The 17,694-nt window shown below is 37.4% G+C and overlaps 1 protein-coding gene and 1 pseudogene across 5 annotated transcripts in view; both read right to left on the reverse strand.

Annotated features, from left to right (window-relative positions):
* The window catches only part of Dmxl2 (Dmx like 2), a 146,974-nt gene that overhangs the window by 17,697 nt on the left and 111,583 nt on the right, over nucleotides 1-17,694 (reverse strand). For 3 of the 5 annotated variants that reach the window (XM_076850787.2, XM_076850785.2, XM_076850783.2), the window contains exons 27-29: nucleotides 17,194-17,324; nucleotides 3,742-3,990; nucleotides 1,769-1,947 (exon numbers count right to left, since the gene is read on the reverse strand). In XM_076850787.2, coding sequence (XP_076706902.1) covers nucleotides 1,769-1,947; nucleotides 3,742-3,990; nucleotides 17,194-17,324 — 559 coding nt within the window. The remainder of the gene's footprint in view (nucleotides 1-1,768; nucleotides 1,948-3,741; nucleotides 3,991-17,193; nucleotides 17,325-17,694) is intronic. The other 2 variants (XM_076850786.2, XM_076850784.2) reach the window with 1 other exon arrangement.
* LOC143394058 (small ubiquitin-related modifier 2 pseudogene) lies at nucleotides 11,998-12,268 on the reverse strand (annotated as a pseudogene).

Below are 17,694 nucleotides of genomic sequence, written 5' to 3' on the forward strand. Positions count from 1 at the left end.
TCATAATTCAATGAGGGGAGAGGACATTATTTAATGAGTAATGACAGAAAAACTACTAAGCTATTTATGGGAGATAAGAGATAAAGTCTGATCCTTGGTTTATTCTAGATACAGAATTAAAAAGAAGAAGAAAGAAGAACAGGTGGAAAATAATAGTAAACATATTTATTAATAGAAAAAGACTTTCTCTACATAAAAATAAGGCAATAAATCATAAAACATTGACATGATTAAATACTTTTTAAAAATTCTATGCATCAAAACATCAAAATTTAAAAACAAATGAACTGGAAAAAGTATTCCAAGTAAGATACATCAATACTATCATTAATAAAGCATAAGAAAGGGGAAATACTGGGGAATGATATTGGCCAAATTATATTGTTTACATTGTATGCATGTACATATATGTAAAAATGAATCCAACTATTATGTACAACTATAATGCATCAATAAAAATATGGAACAGTAAAATGCTAAAAAAAATTAAATTTACTTAGAAGAAGGAAGGAAGAAAGGAAGGAAGGGAGGGAGGGAGGGAGGGAGGGAGGAGGGATGGATGGTGGATGGGTGGGTGGGTGGATGAGTGGGTGGGACAGCCACATGCTGCTTAACAACCAGAATGTATTTTGAGAAATTCATTGTTAGGAGATTTTTTTCATTGTGCAAACATCATTAATTACACTTACACTGCAATATGACACCTAACTTATGTTTTTAAGCATACTTTATTAATTCCCTGGTTTTCTAACTAAATACAATGAAATGAAACCTGATCAATATTTCAAAAGATAAGCCAGAAAGATCCTGGAAGTATAAGCAGGAATCCTGTTAAGAGTGTGAACCTGGAAACCTGCACTCACAATTTGTGTAAGCCAGTGGTTTTCAAACTTTAACCCACAGAACTACTAGAAGGACATGTTAAAACACAAATTGTTGGTTCCTACTCTCAGAGTTTCTCAGTGACCAACTCAGTAAGGCCCTAAGCAACTTAGTAGGACCCTGTCTCAAAATAAAAAATGGGCTGGGGATGCAGCTCAGTGGTTAATCACCCCTGGGTTCAACCCCTGGTACCACACCCCCAATAGCAAAAAAAATAAGGTGAGACCTAATAAAGATTTTAAAATCTTTAAATGGGAAAGAAGCACAACAAATGCATTCTCTTATGGGGATGCACAGCAAAGTGACAACAGTGTTAACACATGTAAAGAGGGAAACATCAACAGAAGAATAGGAACTCCAAAAAGCATAGTGAAGGAAAGAAATAGCAGTATTAGTGTGTACCCAGCACAGTATGTATGGGGGGTATAAGGAATGCAATCACCATGAGTACTCCAGTTCCAGAGAAGTTTACTGCTTTGGGGAAAAAGTGATATATCATGAGGCCTCACCACAGACTGATCAAACCACCAAATATTCATCTGTTTCCTGTTCTAATTCCATGGTGAACAAGGAAATTACTAATGATCAGAAAAGTTAATAGTAAACACAAGAATCCCAGTCACTAGAAAAAGATGCTGATTATATATTAAGAACTGACTTCTAATTTATACCTAAATTCCATATGAACTAATTTGTCTCATCCATCAAGTATCTGATCATTCTTAAATGTTACTAGGACTATTTATTTTCTGGATTTGAGAAATTAAATGTCTAAACTATAGTGATTCAATCCAAAAGGGGCTCCATAATTCCTATGTGACAAAAACACAGGAGTGAATAAAACAAATGCACTTAAATTAAAGCTTGCATCCCTCACACTCCTTACCTTTGCAACAAAGTAATCCCACATACTAAGTTCAGGAGGAATAAATTTTTCTTTGTAAGATGGTCTTTCTGCAGGCACTGGTGGTGGGGTAGCATCTTTTACAGGCCTTCCAGGGACCAGCATTCTCATGTTAAATCTCCTGCGGTGTTTATCTATGTCTTCAGAAGGAGCAGGAGGTGCTGAATAAAGATTTTTTTAAAAATATGCATTTGTTATACATCATTAATTTATAGAGTTAACTTTTCTTTTCAACCCACTCTTGCCATATTTTAGTCAAAATTAAATTACTTATATGTGCACTTCTAAATTGTTCTAGTTACTGTGTCAGTTTTCTAGCAGTCATGGGAAAGTTGGAGATGAATATCTTCCATGGAGTAGCCTATTTGCTATATAGAATAAGGATTAAAGTAATTCTCCATAAAATGAATTAAATAAGTGGTATATTCAATAAGTATTAGAGAGAGTGAATGATTATTTCTGGATACATGGATCAAGAAAGATTCAATGAATATATAGGATTAAAGCATGTCTTTAAAAGAAAGGCAGAAACCCATGGGAAGAAGGGAAAAGGGAACAGGAACAAATGGCCAAAGGAGGTTTGAGTAAAAATATCGTTTGTGCTAGACAGAAATCAGGAGAGGAGTAATTACCATTACAAAGTCTAGACTTGGGCTAGGACCAGTCTCTGAACCTGAAGCTAGGAATTTACGGTCAATTTTCACTAAAGGTTTTTAACCTAGTCCCTAGATGAGGTCTGGTCTCTTTGATCAATTAGAGAGGAAAACGGAAGATGGGCCTGACCAGTATGGTAGGCTGTTAAACCTACAGGGAGAGCTTGATATAAGGAATACATTAAAAAAAAAATCAGGATTTAGGAACTAATTGGTTATGTGAGAGTTAGAAAGAACAACAAATCCATTTTCTTTTTTAAAATCTTTAGGTGAAACTTATATAGCATAAAATTGACTACTTTTAAGTATACTATTCAGTAGTATCCAATATATTTACAATAGCGCTCAACTACCACATTTATCTAGTTCTAAAGTATGTCACTACCCCAAATGGAAACCCTACACCTACTAAGCAATCACTCAATCCATCAATTTGTTTTCTGTCTCTGTGAATTTTCTATTCTGGATACTTACTCTGGATATTTATTGATGGATAAAATAACCAGAAACAAAAAACAGAAAATTCAGGAAGAGAAATAAGTGATTTGTAGGGATAACCTTTAGATTTAAAGTGGACTACAGTTAGAAAGAAAGAGAAATCTACCTATAACAGAAGCAGAAGCAAAGGGAATTGGTGAGATCACTTCCTTTACATTAGCTTACACAGGAACCTATGCATAAGTTAAGGACAGAGTTTGGAAAATGAGTCGTTTAAACTCTGTGTCAGTATAATATGACCATTTCCAGGGATTAATTAAGATTATTTCCATGTTTTAGCACCAAGAAAAAAAGTATCTGTGTGTAACTCACTATATCCTACCATCTTAAAAAAGTGGGATGAAAACACAGTTGCCCATAAAGAAAAAATATCTACACATACACATACAAAGAGAAACTGGAATTTAAAAGGTCCTGTGCATGACTGAAATGGCTGCCTTACATAGCACCATGAACTTAATCTAAAGCCACTGATCAATCTTGAAAAATGCTGAAGATTTATTTAAATCTAAGAACTATACTTTTTCCATAACCTCATTCCTTAACATCATCTCCTTACTTACCTTTCTACTATTTATTAACCTCTTCAAACATGCCCTGTTTTATTAACCTCAAAAATGTTTGTTCTGTAAAAATAAAATATTCTAACATGGGTTTAGTTATTTATACCAAAAAAAAAAAGATGACTATACTTTAAACTCACTGATTTTCAAGGTAAATTTTCTTAAAACAAAAAAAAAAAATCTTCTAATTTTGGAATTTACAATGATCATACATACAGTATCAGTATAAGACTTATCTTACCCGAAATACTTTCTGATTGTCTCCGAGGCTTCACAACAAGTTTCACACCCCCTCCAAAAACAGCAGCCCACATTCGGTTATTTAATGGGTGGGCTGCAAGCCGAAATAATTCGTTGGAAGAATTTGTGGCAAGAGCATGTATCAATAAACTTAAGTAAACAGCCACAACAGCTTCACACAACAAAACATTCAGTTTTGGCTGGTCTTCATCTTGTGCTGAACTCAAAAGACTAATAAGTGAGCTCACACCTGTAAAAGTATAGAATATCACATGAAGTATATCAGCATAAAGCACCAAAAAGAAAAAATATCTAAATTTGGAGTATAGTGAAAATTATATATCTGTATTCTACAAAATAAATAATTCAATAATTTGAACAACAAAATAAATGATAGGAATGAATTATAACCTATACAATAAGAATCTACTAGTCTATAGTGATATATAATAAGTGAATTACTAAATACAAAGGGGAAAGGAAAAAAATCTTCCTTACAAAATTTTAAGTAATAAGCAGAAGGAAGAGCACAATCCAGTCAACCCACAGTAATATCTGATTTACACAGGAATCATAACTGGATGCTAAAATGGGATATTTTACTCAGCAACTCTTCAAAAGATAATGATTAATTATAAAGGAAAAAATAATAACTTTATAAAGGAGAAACCTGACAGAAACCATGCTACTAAGTGAACGAAGTTAACAGCACAAGTAATGGGAATAACTGATATCACATGCCTCTTGATACTATGCACTCAGAAGGACACATCTTTTTCATGATTCCCCTGATAAAAATACAATCTGAATCTAATATTAAGAAAAAAAATCAAAAAAAGCCCAAATTGAGGGATATTCTAAAAAAGTAACTGGCCAGTACTCTTTGAAAGTGTCAAAGTCATGAAAGACAAAGAAGGAGAAAATTCATTCATCATTCAAGGAGACTAAAGAGACATTACATCTAAATGTTAAATGGAGAAGAAGAAAAAGGAGTGGAAAAACTGGTGAAATTTTAAAAAGATCTATGGATTAGAGCACGGTACTGAATCAATGTTGAATGTTAAATTTGGTAATTGTTCTGTAGTTATGTAAAAGCATGTCTATTTTTAGAGAAAACACAAAAATATTTAGATACAAAAGGATATGCTGTCTGTAACTTAATACCAAATATTTCAGAAAAATAATGCCATTAAGATATACACACACATCTGGAGTGAGTAAATGAGAGACAAGAAATGAACAATAAAGCAAGGATAATAAACTGGTAATATTTGAGAAGTCTGGGTGAAGATTACACAAAATTCTTTATACTTTTTTTGAAACTTTTTTATAAGTCTGAAATTATTTCAAAATAAGGATTTAAAACAAAATCAACATATTTCTAGAAACTTATACTTAAATTAATTTTAAATATATGGGGTACTGAAGGGAATAGAGAAGGTTTGAAATAACTGATGTGGAGTGTGGGAGGCCATCCTTGCACGTGATTTGAGTTACCTCCCTGGCTGGGCAAGAGGCACTTAGGCACATCTTGTGTCCAGAGCTTTCCTCACCCTTCTCAGGTCCGAGGGCTTGTCCGTGTGGAGGCCCCCGAAGACCCAATTGTCGCCCCTGACCTTGGGACGCTGCCCCCGTTAATCTTCATTGGATGAGATTTTCCCCAGAATTTTTTGCTCCCCAATAAAAGTCCACTCCCTGGCGTGTTCTCTCTCTCTCACTAGCCTCTTCAGTAAACCTTGATACCATAATAGGTGGCTGGAGGCTGGAGCTAGGAGGAGCTGTCCTGGAGCCGGTTTAAAGGTAATTAGAGTCTTGTCTCTTTAATTCAAAACTCCCTAGAGATTTCTCACATTTCGAACCTTCATTCATGAAGCCAGTGCTGGTCACGGGCTAAAGTGGAGAATAAGAAACAGCTAACCAGAAAAAAGGGAAGGAATGACAACATAACATACATAGCACAGAAGGGTTACTCCTGTTCTAGTACATAAATGTACACTCTTGAAAATAATTGTATTTTCTCTGGTGTATCTGAAAGTATGTCTATGTTACTGCTGTAACTCTAATACAGAATTTCTAAGGATAAAGGACTGATATGTTCACTCTTATGAAGGATGTTAAGTCCTTGCTTTTTATGCTGGTCAACACAACTGGGTTTTTGAAACCTTGGGTTTCTGAGTCTTTAGATAATTTTACAGTATCTAAGCATTCCTAATCCATAGTGGAAAACATCATCAAAAAACAAACAAAAAACCATTCACCAAATCTACAAAAAGCAACAATCAGGAAACTAGCTAGTAGGTTTTTTAAAAAGAACTACTAAGAGACAAGATGGTGGACTAGAAGCACCCAGCACACTCCTGCTTCTCAGTGAGGCTGAACATGTTGAAGTGGGTGGCTGTGGGAGGGTGCTAGAACTCAACAATAAAGGGACAGAAGCCCAGTGAAACCCAGAGATTTTTGGCTAACATAACAGTACTAGAAATAGAGTACCCCAGCACTGTTGGCATGGCAGCAAGACCAAGGGAGGAGGAGTATCCCCTCAGCTGGGGTACAAGTTAAAGAGAGTTCTAGTGAACTCTACGGGAACAGAATCTGGTATCTTGTAGACATCGAAGACTGGGGATCTGAACAGCTAGTTGGCTTTGGAGGAGTCATCTGAATTTCCCAATGAATAATCACAGAGTTGTAAGCACAGCCATCTCGAGAAAGGCCCTGTTGACCAAGCTTACCACTCTAGGTGTCAGACATCCCTGCATCGTCCTATTTCCAGGAACCCACAGCTATTCCATAAGCACTGTCTCAGCAACTGACTCTCTAGTTAAAGAGTTTGAGGCAAGGGAGACTCTGAAACAAATCCCCTGAGATTCATGCAGAGAAAAGCAGAAGATGCTTCCCTTTAAAATCAGGGTTCAGGAAACCTGTCATCATTCTCTGGGGAAGTTAACAGTCCTGAGTGATTTGGTTTTGCATGGGAGCCGAATCTGAGAGCTCCAGAATCTAGGGTGGCAGATCACTCAGAGCCTCTTCTCCCACTCACTCTCCCACCACAACACAGATCTTCACAGCTCCATTGCCTCCCCTTCCCTTAGAGGCATTCACAGACATGGTGGAGTACCAATGTCTGCCCTACCCTTGGAGTATACAGCCCAAAAAGCTTTAGAAAAAAAATACTGCAAAATCCACATTCCATGCTAGCTCATTCCAGCATGGAAATCAACTGAGAGGAATACCAACCAGCTTCAGCCACAAATCTATCCCACTAGTTACCTGGAAAGCACAACAGAAAGAACCAAGGATAAATAACTCAACCTTCACTCTGTCCACTGGGTACACAGCCTAATAAGACCTGAGAGAAGCTCTGATCAGCAGAAGTTGTGATTATCCACCTTTGGTTCCTCATTCAAGCACTCTGGCAAGGAGAAAATTTTCATTTATATGAAGTCTAAAAGTATGAAAAAGCAAAATAATATAAATATCTATATATGTACATATATATACACACATACAGTTTGTTAATTTTCTAAATTTATCTTTTCTCCTTTTTTCCATTTTTTCCTTCTTTTGCTTTCTTTTGTTAGTTTTGTTTTGCTCTTTTATTCCTTTTTCTTTCATTTTTTTTTTAAACAAGAAGTTTATTTAAACAACAAGACGATGCTTGACTTGAAGGGAAAACTATCTAGGAATCTTTTTTAAGAGTAATTTACCCCTACTTAAAGACAGATTGCCCTACATGTAACAGCTACGTACAAAAAAGTTATAAAATTGTCCTTGGTTTTACAATGATAAATAAAAAACATTAAAATTCTCCAATCGAACAAGGTATGCAAGGATTTTTATGTTGTTCAGGTATTTTTGGTGTTGTTTTTGTTTTTTGTTAAAACAGTGAGAGCAAAATAACTTACTGGAATATAAAGATAAGAGCTGAATGAGCATGCCACTAATGGAGAAAGGGGATATTTTCACAGAACCAGTATTTTTCCCCATCCCATCTCCATTTGATGTTAATCAAAATATATCATTGGCCATTTCGTTTAAAGAAAAAATGCAATATGCTTGTGCACATACACAAGTTACTTTATGTATAATAAAAGAATGGGGAAGGAGAAAATGAAAGAATAAAGAAAACTATACTGTAGTAGTCAGGATGTGGTGGATCCAAATTGCAGTTTTCTAATTGAGAATGTATTTTTGGTCTATAAGAACAGAGTTCTGGAGTAAAGTAGTGTTGAGAGCCACAGCCAAAGGGACCCCAGCAAACTTTCAGACTGCCAGCTGATGATTGGCTCACAGCGGCCCCAGCAACATCTAGCTGATTGGCTCCTCTGCGGTGATGCTCATTGGGCTGTTTCCCTGCCCTTTCAGGCCACGGAGCTGCTCATTGGGGGACTTTTTTGGCTCCGCCCACGCGACCCAGCCAATCGGCCTCAAGAGCAGGAGGATTGTGGGAGGTGGAGAGGCTGGTGGTTGGGGGAGTGGCTTGTGGGAAGCCGGTGGTGGCAGTTGGGCTCTGAGGGTTTTTTCCTGAGGAGTTATTTTGTTTGGCGTGTGTGGTTCTAAAAATAAAGTTAATTTCTTTTGACAAGTGGCTCCTGAATTGTGCCCAGCCAGACTGCGGCATTTGGTGGCCCGCACGGGGAGCGACTGAAGGTAAGTAAACCGCTCGCCCCTGAGGGCAGGGCGAGAGGATGGGTACCCATTTAAGATTCCTCTTTTGTTTTGCTTCATTTTTGTTTTAAGTTGCCTGTCCCTGGAGATGAGTGAGACGAAGAAAAACTGCTCACATCTGAGGAAAAACTATTTACGTCTGAGGAACAGAGAGGGAGAAAGGACAGATGCACATGTCAGGAGGATAGAAAGGTTATAATGATTTTGTGTGGTTCCATTTTTATTTCATTCTGTCTCGGTTTTGTTTGGCGTCATCTTGTTGGGTTGTATTATAGTAGAAATACAGGATCAGAAATTAGTAAAAAACAAACAGAAAGATTGTTAAGTAAATTGTTAGAGGAAGGAGGCATCCCAGTAAAATCAAGAGCAATCAGGGCATACGTTGATACAATACAAAAATGTAGCCCATGGCTTTTTAAGGAGGAGTTGTTAAATATATCACAATGGAACCATCATGGTGAAGATTTAAAAAGAATAGAAAAGTACAGCCCAGGAACTCTGCCAGTTGGCACATTGCCATTGTGGACGTTCGTATCTGGTTTGCTTAGTCCAAAGCCTTCAATTCAGACAAAGGTAGAGGAAGGAGAAGACATGTTGATTCAAGTAAAAGAGAAGTTAGTCAGAAAGAGGAAAAGATTCAAGTAAAAGAGAAGGTCTTTCGAGCTAGTCAGACGGAGAAAGGAAGTTTAGAGCAGAAAAAGTCATCAGGGGAAAAGTTATAACAGGAGACTGCTACTAACACCTTTCTATCACCAGAGGGTGTAAGTGTCCAACCAACAGCACCACCTCTACAGGAGACTGCTACTAACACCTTTCTATCACCAGAGGGCATAAGTGTCCAATCAATAGCACCACCTCCATATGCTGGGAGGCTCCCAACCCCCGCAGTTGATAGTTGGGATCCTGAGACAGGATCTCAAGTATTAATATGCCCTGTATTTGAGGTAGGAGGGCAGCGAATTTACCATGCTTTAAATTTCAAAACAGTGAAGCAGCTAAAAGAGGCTGTAACAACTTATGGTCCTCAAGCACCCTTCACTGTAAGCTTGGTCGAATCCATTACCAACTTGAACATGACGCCAGCAGACTGGGCTAATATGTGTAAAGCTGTGCTAAATAGAGGACAATACCTGTTATGGAAGGTTGCCAATGAGGAATTTCGCAAGGAGACGGCTAGGCGAAATGCAGCAGCTGGTTATCCTCAGAGAAATCTAGATATGTTGTTAGGAAAGGGACCTTATGAGGATCAGCAGCAACAAATTGCATATGATCCTGGTGTATATTTACAAATTGCTGTAGATGCACTTAAGGCATGGAAGACTTTACAAGGACATGGAGGTTTACAAGGTCAATTATCTAAGATAATACAAGGAACTAATGAATCTTATGCTGAATTTGTAGACAGGCTTATTCAAACAGCTACCAGAGTTTTTGGGAATACAGAACAAGCAATGCCATTAATAAAACAACTGGCTTATGACCAAGCGAATCGTTGGTGCAGAGATATCATTAGACCATGGAAACATGAAGATTTAAACACATATATTAAATTATGTAGAGACATTAATGAACAAGAGCAAGTCGTGGCAGCTGCAGTAAAACAGGCTTTAGATGCCAGAGACATTAATGAACAAGGGCAAATTGTGGCAGCTGCAGTAAAACAGGCTTTAGATGCCAGAGACATTAATGAACAAGGGCAAATTGTGGCAGCTGCAGTAAAACCGGCTTTAGATGCCAGGCCAAGAACATGCTACAATTGTGAACAAACAGGACATTTTAAAAGGAATTGCCCCATAGGAGGAGGGTTTAACAAAACTAGGTATCAAAGGAGTAGAATACCGGGTATTTGCCCACGATGCTGTAGAGGGAGACATTGGGCTAATGAATGCCATTCTCAAACCACCATAGAGGGTACTCCATTATCAAAAAACGAACAAGGACCAAGTGTTTATCCACGATATCATGGAGAAAGGCATTGGGCTCCACTGCCAAAAAATGGACAGGGGGCCCAATGCTCCGGGGCCCAAAACCACAAATATACGGAGCACTGGAGGAACCCAGGAACCCCATCAGGGTAGTGCCCAGGACACATTGTCCATCAGATCCCTCATCAGACAAACCAGAGGGAGCGCAGGGTTGGACATCTGCGCCTCCACCAGAGCAGTACTAACTCCAGAGATGGGAGTTCAAATCATTCCCACAGGGGTTAAAGGACTTCTTCCCAAAGGAACAGTAGGCTTATTATTTGGACGCAGCTCTTCTACTCTAAAAGGACTTATGATAAGTCCTGGGGTAATTGATCCCGACTATGAAGGTGAAATAAAAATTATAGCCAGTTCTCCAAAGGGTATATCAGTAATTTCACCAGGAGATAGAATAGCACATTTACTAATAATACCAAGTCTACATGATAAATTTTCCAGTCGTGCTGTAGAAAGAGGTTCCAAGGGATTAGGCTCCACAGGTGTAGATTGGGCTATGCTGTCTTTAAATTTAGATTCTTGCCCCATGCTAAAACTAAATATTCAAGGACATGAATTTAATGGGCTACTGGATACAGGTGCAGACCTTAGCATCATCTCTCATCAAGAATGGCCAAAACATTGGCCATTACAACAAGCCACTGTCCCAAGTTGTTGTTTAAACAGAGAGGGGGAGATGTTGAGAGCCACAGCCGAAGGGGCCCCAGAAAACTTTCAGACTACCAGCTAATGAAGACAAAGATAAAACCAATCTACAGCTTCTGCAATAGCCATCACTGAACTGCTTGCAGAACTTGCCTGGACTATGTGTCACTTGTATGCATTGTGAACTATCTGTTGGTGCAGCGACTTGTGATAGTGTTGGGGTATTTATGCTGATGGTGTCATCAGTGGTACAATTTTCCAAAAGGAGTCGTCAATTGGCTTGGTGTATCTTCCTCCCTTCTGCTTGTCATGATCGTTCAGCTAAAATTTGGGAGCCAACAGAGGTGAGGCAAAGAACCTCACCCCCCTGCTGGTACAAAGACCTCTACACAGGTGTGGCTGTATACTGGACCGGTAGTCAGTGACGGGTAAGATCCAATTACAATGGTACCAACCTAAGATAACGGGTAAGGACCACATGTACTATTGGACAACCTAAGGCAGGCATGGTCCCTAAGCCACATGCTTGTTGTTTAAACAGAGAGGGGGAGATGTTGAGAGCCACAGCCGAAGGGGCCCCAGCAAACTTTCAGACTGCCAGCTGATGATTGGCTCACAGCGGCCCCAGCAACATCTAGCTGATTGGCTCCTCTGCGGTGATGCTCATTGGGCTGTTTCCCTGCCCTTTCAGGCCACGGAGCTGCTCATTGGGGGACTTTTTTGGCTCCGCCCACGCGACCCAGCCAATCAGCCTCAAGAGCAGGAGAATTGTGGGAGGTAGAGAGGCTGATGGTTTTGGGAGAGTGGCTTGTGGGAAGCCGGTGGTGGCAGTTGGGCTCTGAGGGTTTTTCCTGAGGAGCGGTTTTGTTTGGCGTGTGTGGTTCTAAAAATAAAGTTAGTTTCTTTTGACAAGTGGCTCCTGAATTGTGCCCAGCCAGACTGCGGCAAAGTAGCAGGTTTCCTTTTTAGTAGACACCTCCTGTCTGCTGCTGGAACACATCAATTGTATCTTCATCCTCCATTTCCAACTGTGCAGGTGTGTCCGTTTCATTAATTGGCTGCCCGACAAATCAGAATCTGATTTGCCTCATTGACAAATCCTGTCGTTCACAATATGCTTTCATTAGTTTACTTAATCTTAAACTGCACCACAGAACCATCCTGCCCCACCACCTTCAAGTTAATATGATCGCTGTTCTCAGTCTTGACTCCTTCCTTGGGCTTTTCGTCGGTCATGGTGAGCGCTGGAGTCTCCTCAGCTGCCACTTCACAAAAAAGGTACCAGGTCCGCACCAAATGAGCCTGATTCTTTTTTCTTTATTTTCTAAGTTCTTTATTTTTTTTCTGGTACTAGAGATTGAACCCAGGGGTGCTTCACCTAACTGAACTACATTGCAGCATTTTTTTATTTTTCGAGACAGGTTTTCACTAAGTTATTTAGGGCCTCGCTAAATTGCTGAGGCTGGCTTTGAACTTGCAATCCTCCTGCCTCGGTCTCCCAAGTTGCTGGGATTACAGGCATGCACCACACCACCACATTCAGCTTATTTTGAAGTTTTGAAGGTTTTTGTTTTTATTTTACTCTATTTTTCCTCCCTTTTCTGTTGTTAAGGCTGTTGTTTTCTTTTAATCTTTTTTTTTCTTTTAGTGCTGAGGATCAAATCCAGGATCTCATGTGCATTATGTGGGTGTGCTGCCACTGATCCACTGAGCTACACTCAGCCCAGCTGGAACCTTGGAAAATACTTCATCTTGAAGAAAGTGTGGGGGGACAAAAGCCCCAGCCAGTGACCCATACTCAAGAGGGATGTGATATCTTGTTCCTGAAGTCACTCCATGGTAAGAGCAGAGAGAAAAAATACAACTATTGTGGACATAACACTTTTGAGGGTCTTCAGCATGGGTCACCTTCATACCCTGTCAGATTGCACAGTATAGATAAAACTGGATATGAGCACTACAGAGGCAGAGCTGTGATTCTGGCCCCCACCAAAATATCAGGAAACACCAAGAATTGCACCAGGGTATAAACACAGGATAAAAGCTTCAGGACCCTTACAACAATTGGAGCAACCAGTATCAGAATTGCTTTTTAGTAATAGAGCCAGTATCAACAGTTACCACAGAAACCCCCATCACCTCATAAGGGCTTCCAATCCCATCATAGAAGTAACCAGAGAATAAACTCCACATATTCTGTGGACTACACCATACTTTCCTGAACTAGCAGAGGAATCTCACTTATGAGAAATACAGAGAAAGTGAGTACATATTGTCAAAACCCACTAATCAAAGCCAAAGAAGTCACAGGAAGATAATACTATGAATTTCAATTGGAAATAAACTCAACACTATTCTACAAACTGATACTCCAAGACATATAATTAAGACAAAGCCACTTACCAAGAAGGCCCCTACATACAAATGGAAGAGATATACATCCCAATGGATATACAACAAATCTCAACATGGAAATGTAAGAAGATGAAGAAAATGGGGTAATATGACATCTCCTAAACTTTATAATTCTATTGTAACATATTCCAAAGGTATCAAAATAAATGAAATGCCTTATAAAGAATTCAAAAGAATGATTTTTTAAAAAGGTCAAAAGAATCCCAAGAGAATACACATAAACAGTTGAATGAATTAATAAAGTCAATTCAGGATATTAATCAAAAATACAATAAAGTGAGACAGATTATGAAAGAGAACCAAACAAAAATCTTGGAAATGAGAAGCCCAATAAATCAGGAAAAAATGTTCAGTTGAAAGCCTCCACAATAAACTAGATCAAACAGAACAAAGGACATCAAAACTTGAACAAGTCTGACAAAACACTACATTCAGACAGCCATAAAGAAAACATACAAGATCTCTGGAACACCATTAAAAGATCAAACATATGCATAATTGGTATACCTGAATAAGAAGTTATAAACGAAGGGCATAAAAAAACCTATTCAATGAAATTATAGCAGAAAACTTCCCAAATCTTGGGGAAGACACAGACATCCAGCTATGGCTTATAGCATACCAAATAGACATGCAGAAAAGAACCTCTTCATAACATAATTAAATTGCTGAAAGTACAGGACAAAGGAAGAATATTAAAATCTGCAAAAGAGAGACATCATCACAGTTAAAGGCAAACCCATTAAATTAACAGTAAAAATTTGAGCAAAAACTCTATAAACACCAGGACAAAAAAATAAAATAAAATGATGTATTTCAAGTTCTAAAAGAAAAGTAACTACTTGAAGGATTGCTATAGCCAGAAAGAAAATCCTTTAGAAGAGAACTAGAAATAAAGGCCTTCTAAGATAAGCACTAACTAAGGGAATTCATGACTTACTTACTAGACCAACATTACAGAAGATGCATAAGGGAATCCTATACCCAGAAGAGGAAGAATGATAAAATTATTAGAGCACATGAAAAAATAAATCCCACTAAAAGATTGGATACACAAATGAGAATTAGAAAAGAATCAAACATTATCAATACAATAAACATCAAACTTTTAAGATGAGTACTAAAGGAAGAAACATACTTTTATTTTTTAGAAAAAGAAAAATCAACAAAATGTCAGGAATAATCCTGAATGTAAATGGTCTTAACGCTCCAATTAAAAGACACAGACTGGCCGAATGGATTAAAAAACAATACCCAACAATCTGATGCATCTAAGAAAATCACTTCGTTTGCAAAGACACACAGACTTAAAGTGAAAGAATGGAAAATGATATTCCAAGCAAATAGAATATCCAAAAGCAAATAGGATTACATCCAACAAAATAGAATTTTAAGACAAAATCACTTAGAAGAGAAAGGTCAATATATATTGATGAAGGGAATAATACATCAAGAAGATATTATAATAAGTATAGATGCACCAAATTTTGGAGCACCTAGTTTTATAAAACAAACACTACTAGACATAAAGGGAGAAAGCCCTTACTGCAATAACAGTGGGTGATTTCAACACCCCTCCTGTACCAATAGATAAGTTAAATTATACTACAGATAAGATTGACTTAACAGACATCTATGGAATATACATTCTTTACATAAGCACACAGTACTTTTTCTAAAATAGATCATAAATGAGACTCCAAAGTCTTAACAAATTTTTAAGAGTTAAATAATTTCTTATATCTTATTTGAAGAAGACACTAGAAGGCGGGAAGATTTGGCATATTCATGGATTGGGAGAATTAATATAGTTAAAATAGCCATACTACCCTAAGTGATATACAGAGTAAGTGTAATAGTCATCAAAATACCAATGACACTCCATAAAACTAGAAAAAACAGTCCTAAAATTCTTAGGGAAGCACAAAAGACCCCAAATAGTCAAAGCAATTATAAGCAAAAAGAGCAATGCTGGAGGCATCACATTACCTGATTTCAAAACACACTACAGGGCCACAGTAAAAAAAACAAAAACAGCATTGTACTGGCATAAAAGCAGAGACCAATGGAAAAGAACAAAGGAACCAGATATAAATCCACATATTTCCAACCAAATGATTGTTGACAAAGGGGCCAAAAACACACACTGGAGAAAGGACATCCTCTTCAGTAAACAGTGCTGGAAAAATAATATCCACATGTAGAAGACTAAAGACTGTTATCTCTCATCTTACACAAAAATCAACTCAAAATGGATTGAAGATCTTAATATAAGACATGAAGTTTTAAGACTAGCAGAGGGAAACACTTCAAGATATTGGCACAGGCAATAATTTCCAGGATAGGACTCCTAATAGGTCAGGAAACAAAAGCCAGAATTGACAAATGGGACTATATCAAATTAAAACAATTCTGTACAGCAAAGGAAACAATGAACAAAATGTAGAGACAACCTACAGAATAGGAAAAAATATTTATTCATCTAATAAAGGATTAATACCCAGAATATATAAAGAACTCAAAAAATTCAACAACATAAATAATCCTATCAAAAAATAGACAAATAATCTGAATAGAAAATTCTCAAGAGAAGTACAAAGGGCTAATAGATTTATGAAAAAATGTTCTATATCTTGAGCTATCAGGAAAATGCAAATCAAACTACTGAGATTCAATCTTAGTCTGATTACAATGGCTATTATAAAAAAGATAATATTAAATGCTAATGAGGATGTGGAGAAAGGAAAACCCTTATATACTGTTAATAAGAATGTTTTAAATTAGTATAGCCACTGAGGAAAAATAATACAGAAGTTTCTCAAAACACTAAAAATAGAACTACCACATGATCTTGCTTTATCACTCCTGGGCATATATCCAAAGGAAATGAGATCAACATACAAAAGAGACATAGCCATGTTTATGTGGCACTGTTTATAATACACAGGATAAGGAACCAGCCTAGGTGCCCCCATCAACAGATGAGTAAATGAAGAAAATATGGTATAGCCAGGCATGGTGGTGGTACATGCTGGAATCCCAAAACTCAGCAGGCTGAAGCAAGATTCCAAGTTAAAGGCCAGCCTTAGAGATTTAGCAAGACCTTGTATTAAAATTATAAAATGAAAAGGGCTGGCTGGGCACAGTGACACACACCTATAATCCCAGCAACTTGGGAGGCTGAGATAGGAAGAACACAAGTTTGAGGCCAGCCTTAACAATTTAACAAGACCCTATCTCAAAATTTTAAAAAAGGGGTGGGATATAGTTTGATGATAGAGCAACCCCTGCCCCTGAATTTAATCCCCAGCACCCCACCCCCAACACACACACACAGAAAAAATATGGTGTGTGTATATATACATACAATGTAGTATTTTTTAGCCATAGAAAAGGATGAAATCATGTCATCTGCAAGAAAACAAATTGAACTTGAAGACATCATGTTAAGTGAAATAAAGCAGAGAGAAAAACAAGTATTACATGTTTTCTCTCATATCAAAAAATAGATCTGAAAGAAGAGGAACAATTAGGTACTGAGAAGTGCGCCAGGGGAAAAAAGGAAAGAGGGGAGAGAGGATATAATCAATGCATAATATATGGAGTACGGAAATGTCAGTGGACCTCGATTTCTATTATTAACCAAATAATAGACATAAAGAATTAAGATTAAAAAATAAAAAGAATTACAAAACAGATTTCAAAAAATAAAAAACAAACAAACAAAAAACACTTAAAATTCTCACCAGGCCACTGAGCAGGAGATGAGTTTGGTGTTGCATGTTCTTCAATGCTTTCTGTCCTCAGTCTTCGACGATCACTTAAAAGAAGTCCTTGATAAGCCATACCTGTAAACTGATTTCCTTCTGTTTGACTGCTAAAACAAATAGGTTCAGTTATTTATCATCCTAAGAGAGGTAATAAGAAATTATACTATATACAAATAATCTGTTTTAGAAGATTTAAAAAAAAGCAAAAGTTCTTGAATTCACTGTTCTAATGAGAATTTATTTTAGTTCTTGAAATTAGTTATAAATGTTTATTGATAGCTTTTTAAAACAAAATATCAACTTTACTACATTGGGCAGAGGTCATTTACTCTTTTAAATTCTTTTCCAGAATCCACCTAATATTTTGAAATCTTTTCTATTTGCATTCATTTTGAAGTGTGAGGTAAGCAAACTATTGTTGGGTTTAGATACAGTGGACAGAAAGTTTCAGGGTACTAGTTTGTTGGATTTCTTATC

The sequence above is a fragment of the Callospermophilus lateralis genome, chromosome 3 (genome assembly GCF_048772815.1).
Source record: "Callospermophilus lateralis isolate mCalLat2 chromosome 3, mCalLat2.hap1, whole genome shotgun sequence".
NCBI classification, from domain to species: Eukaryota; Metazoa; Chordata; class Mammalia; order Rodentia; family Sciuridae; genus Callospermophilus; species Callospermophilus lateralis.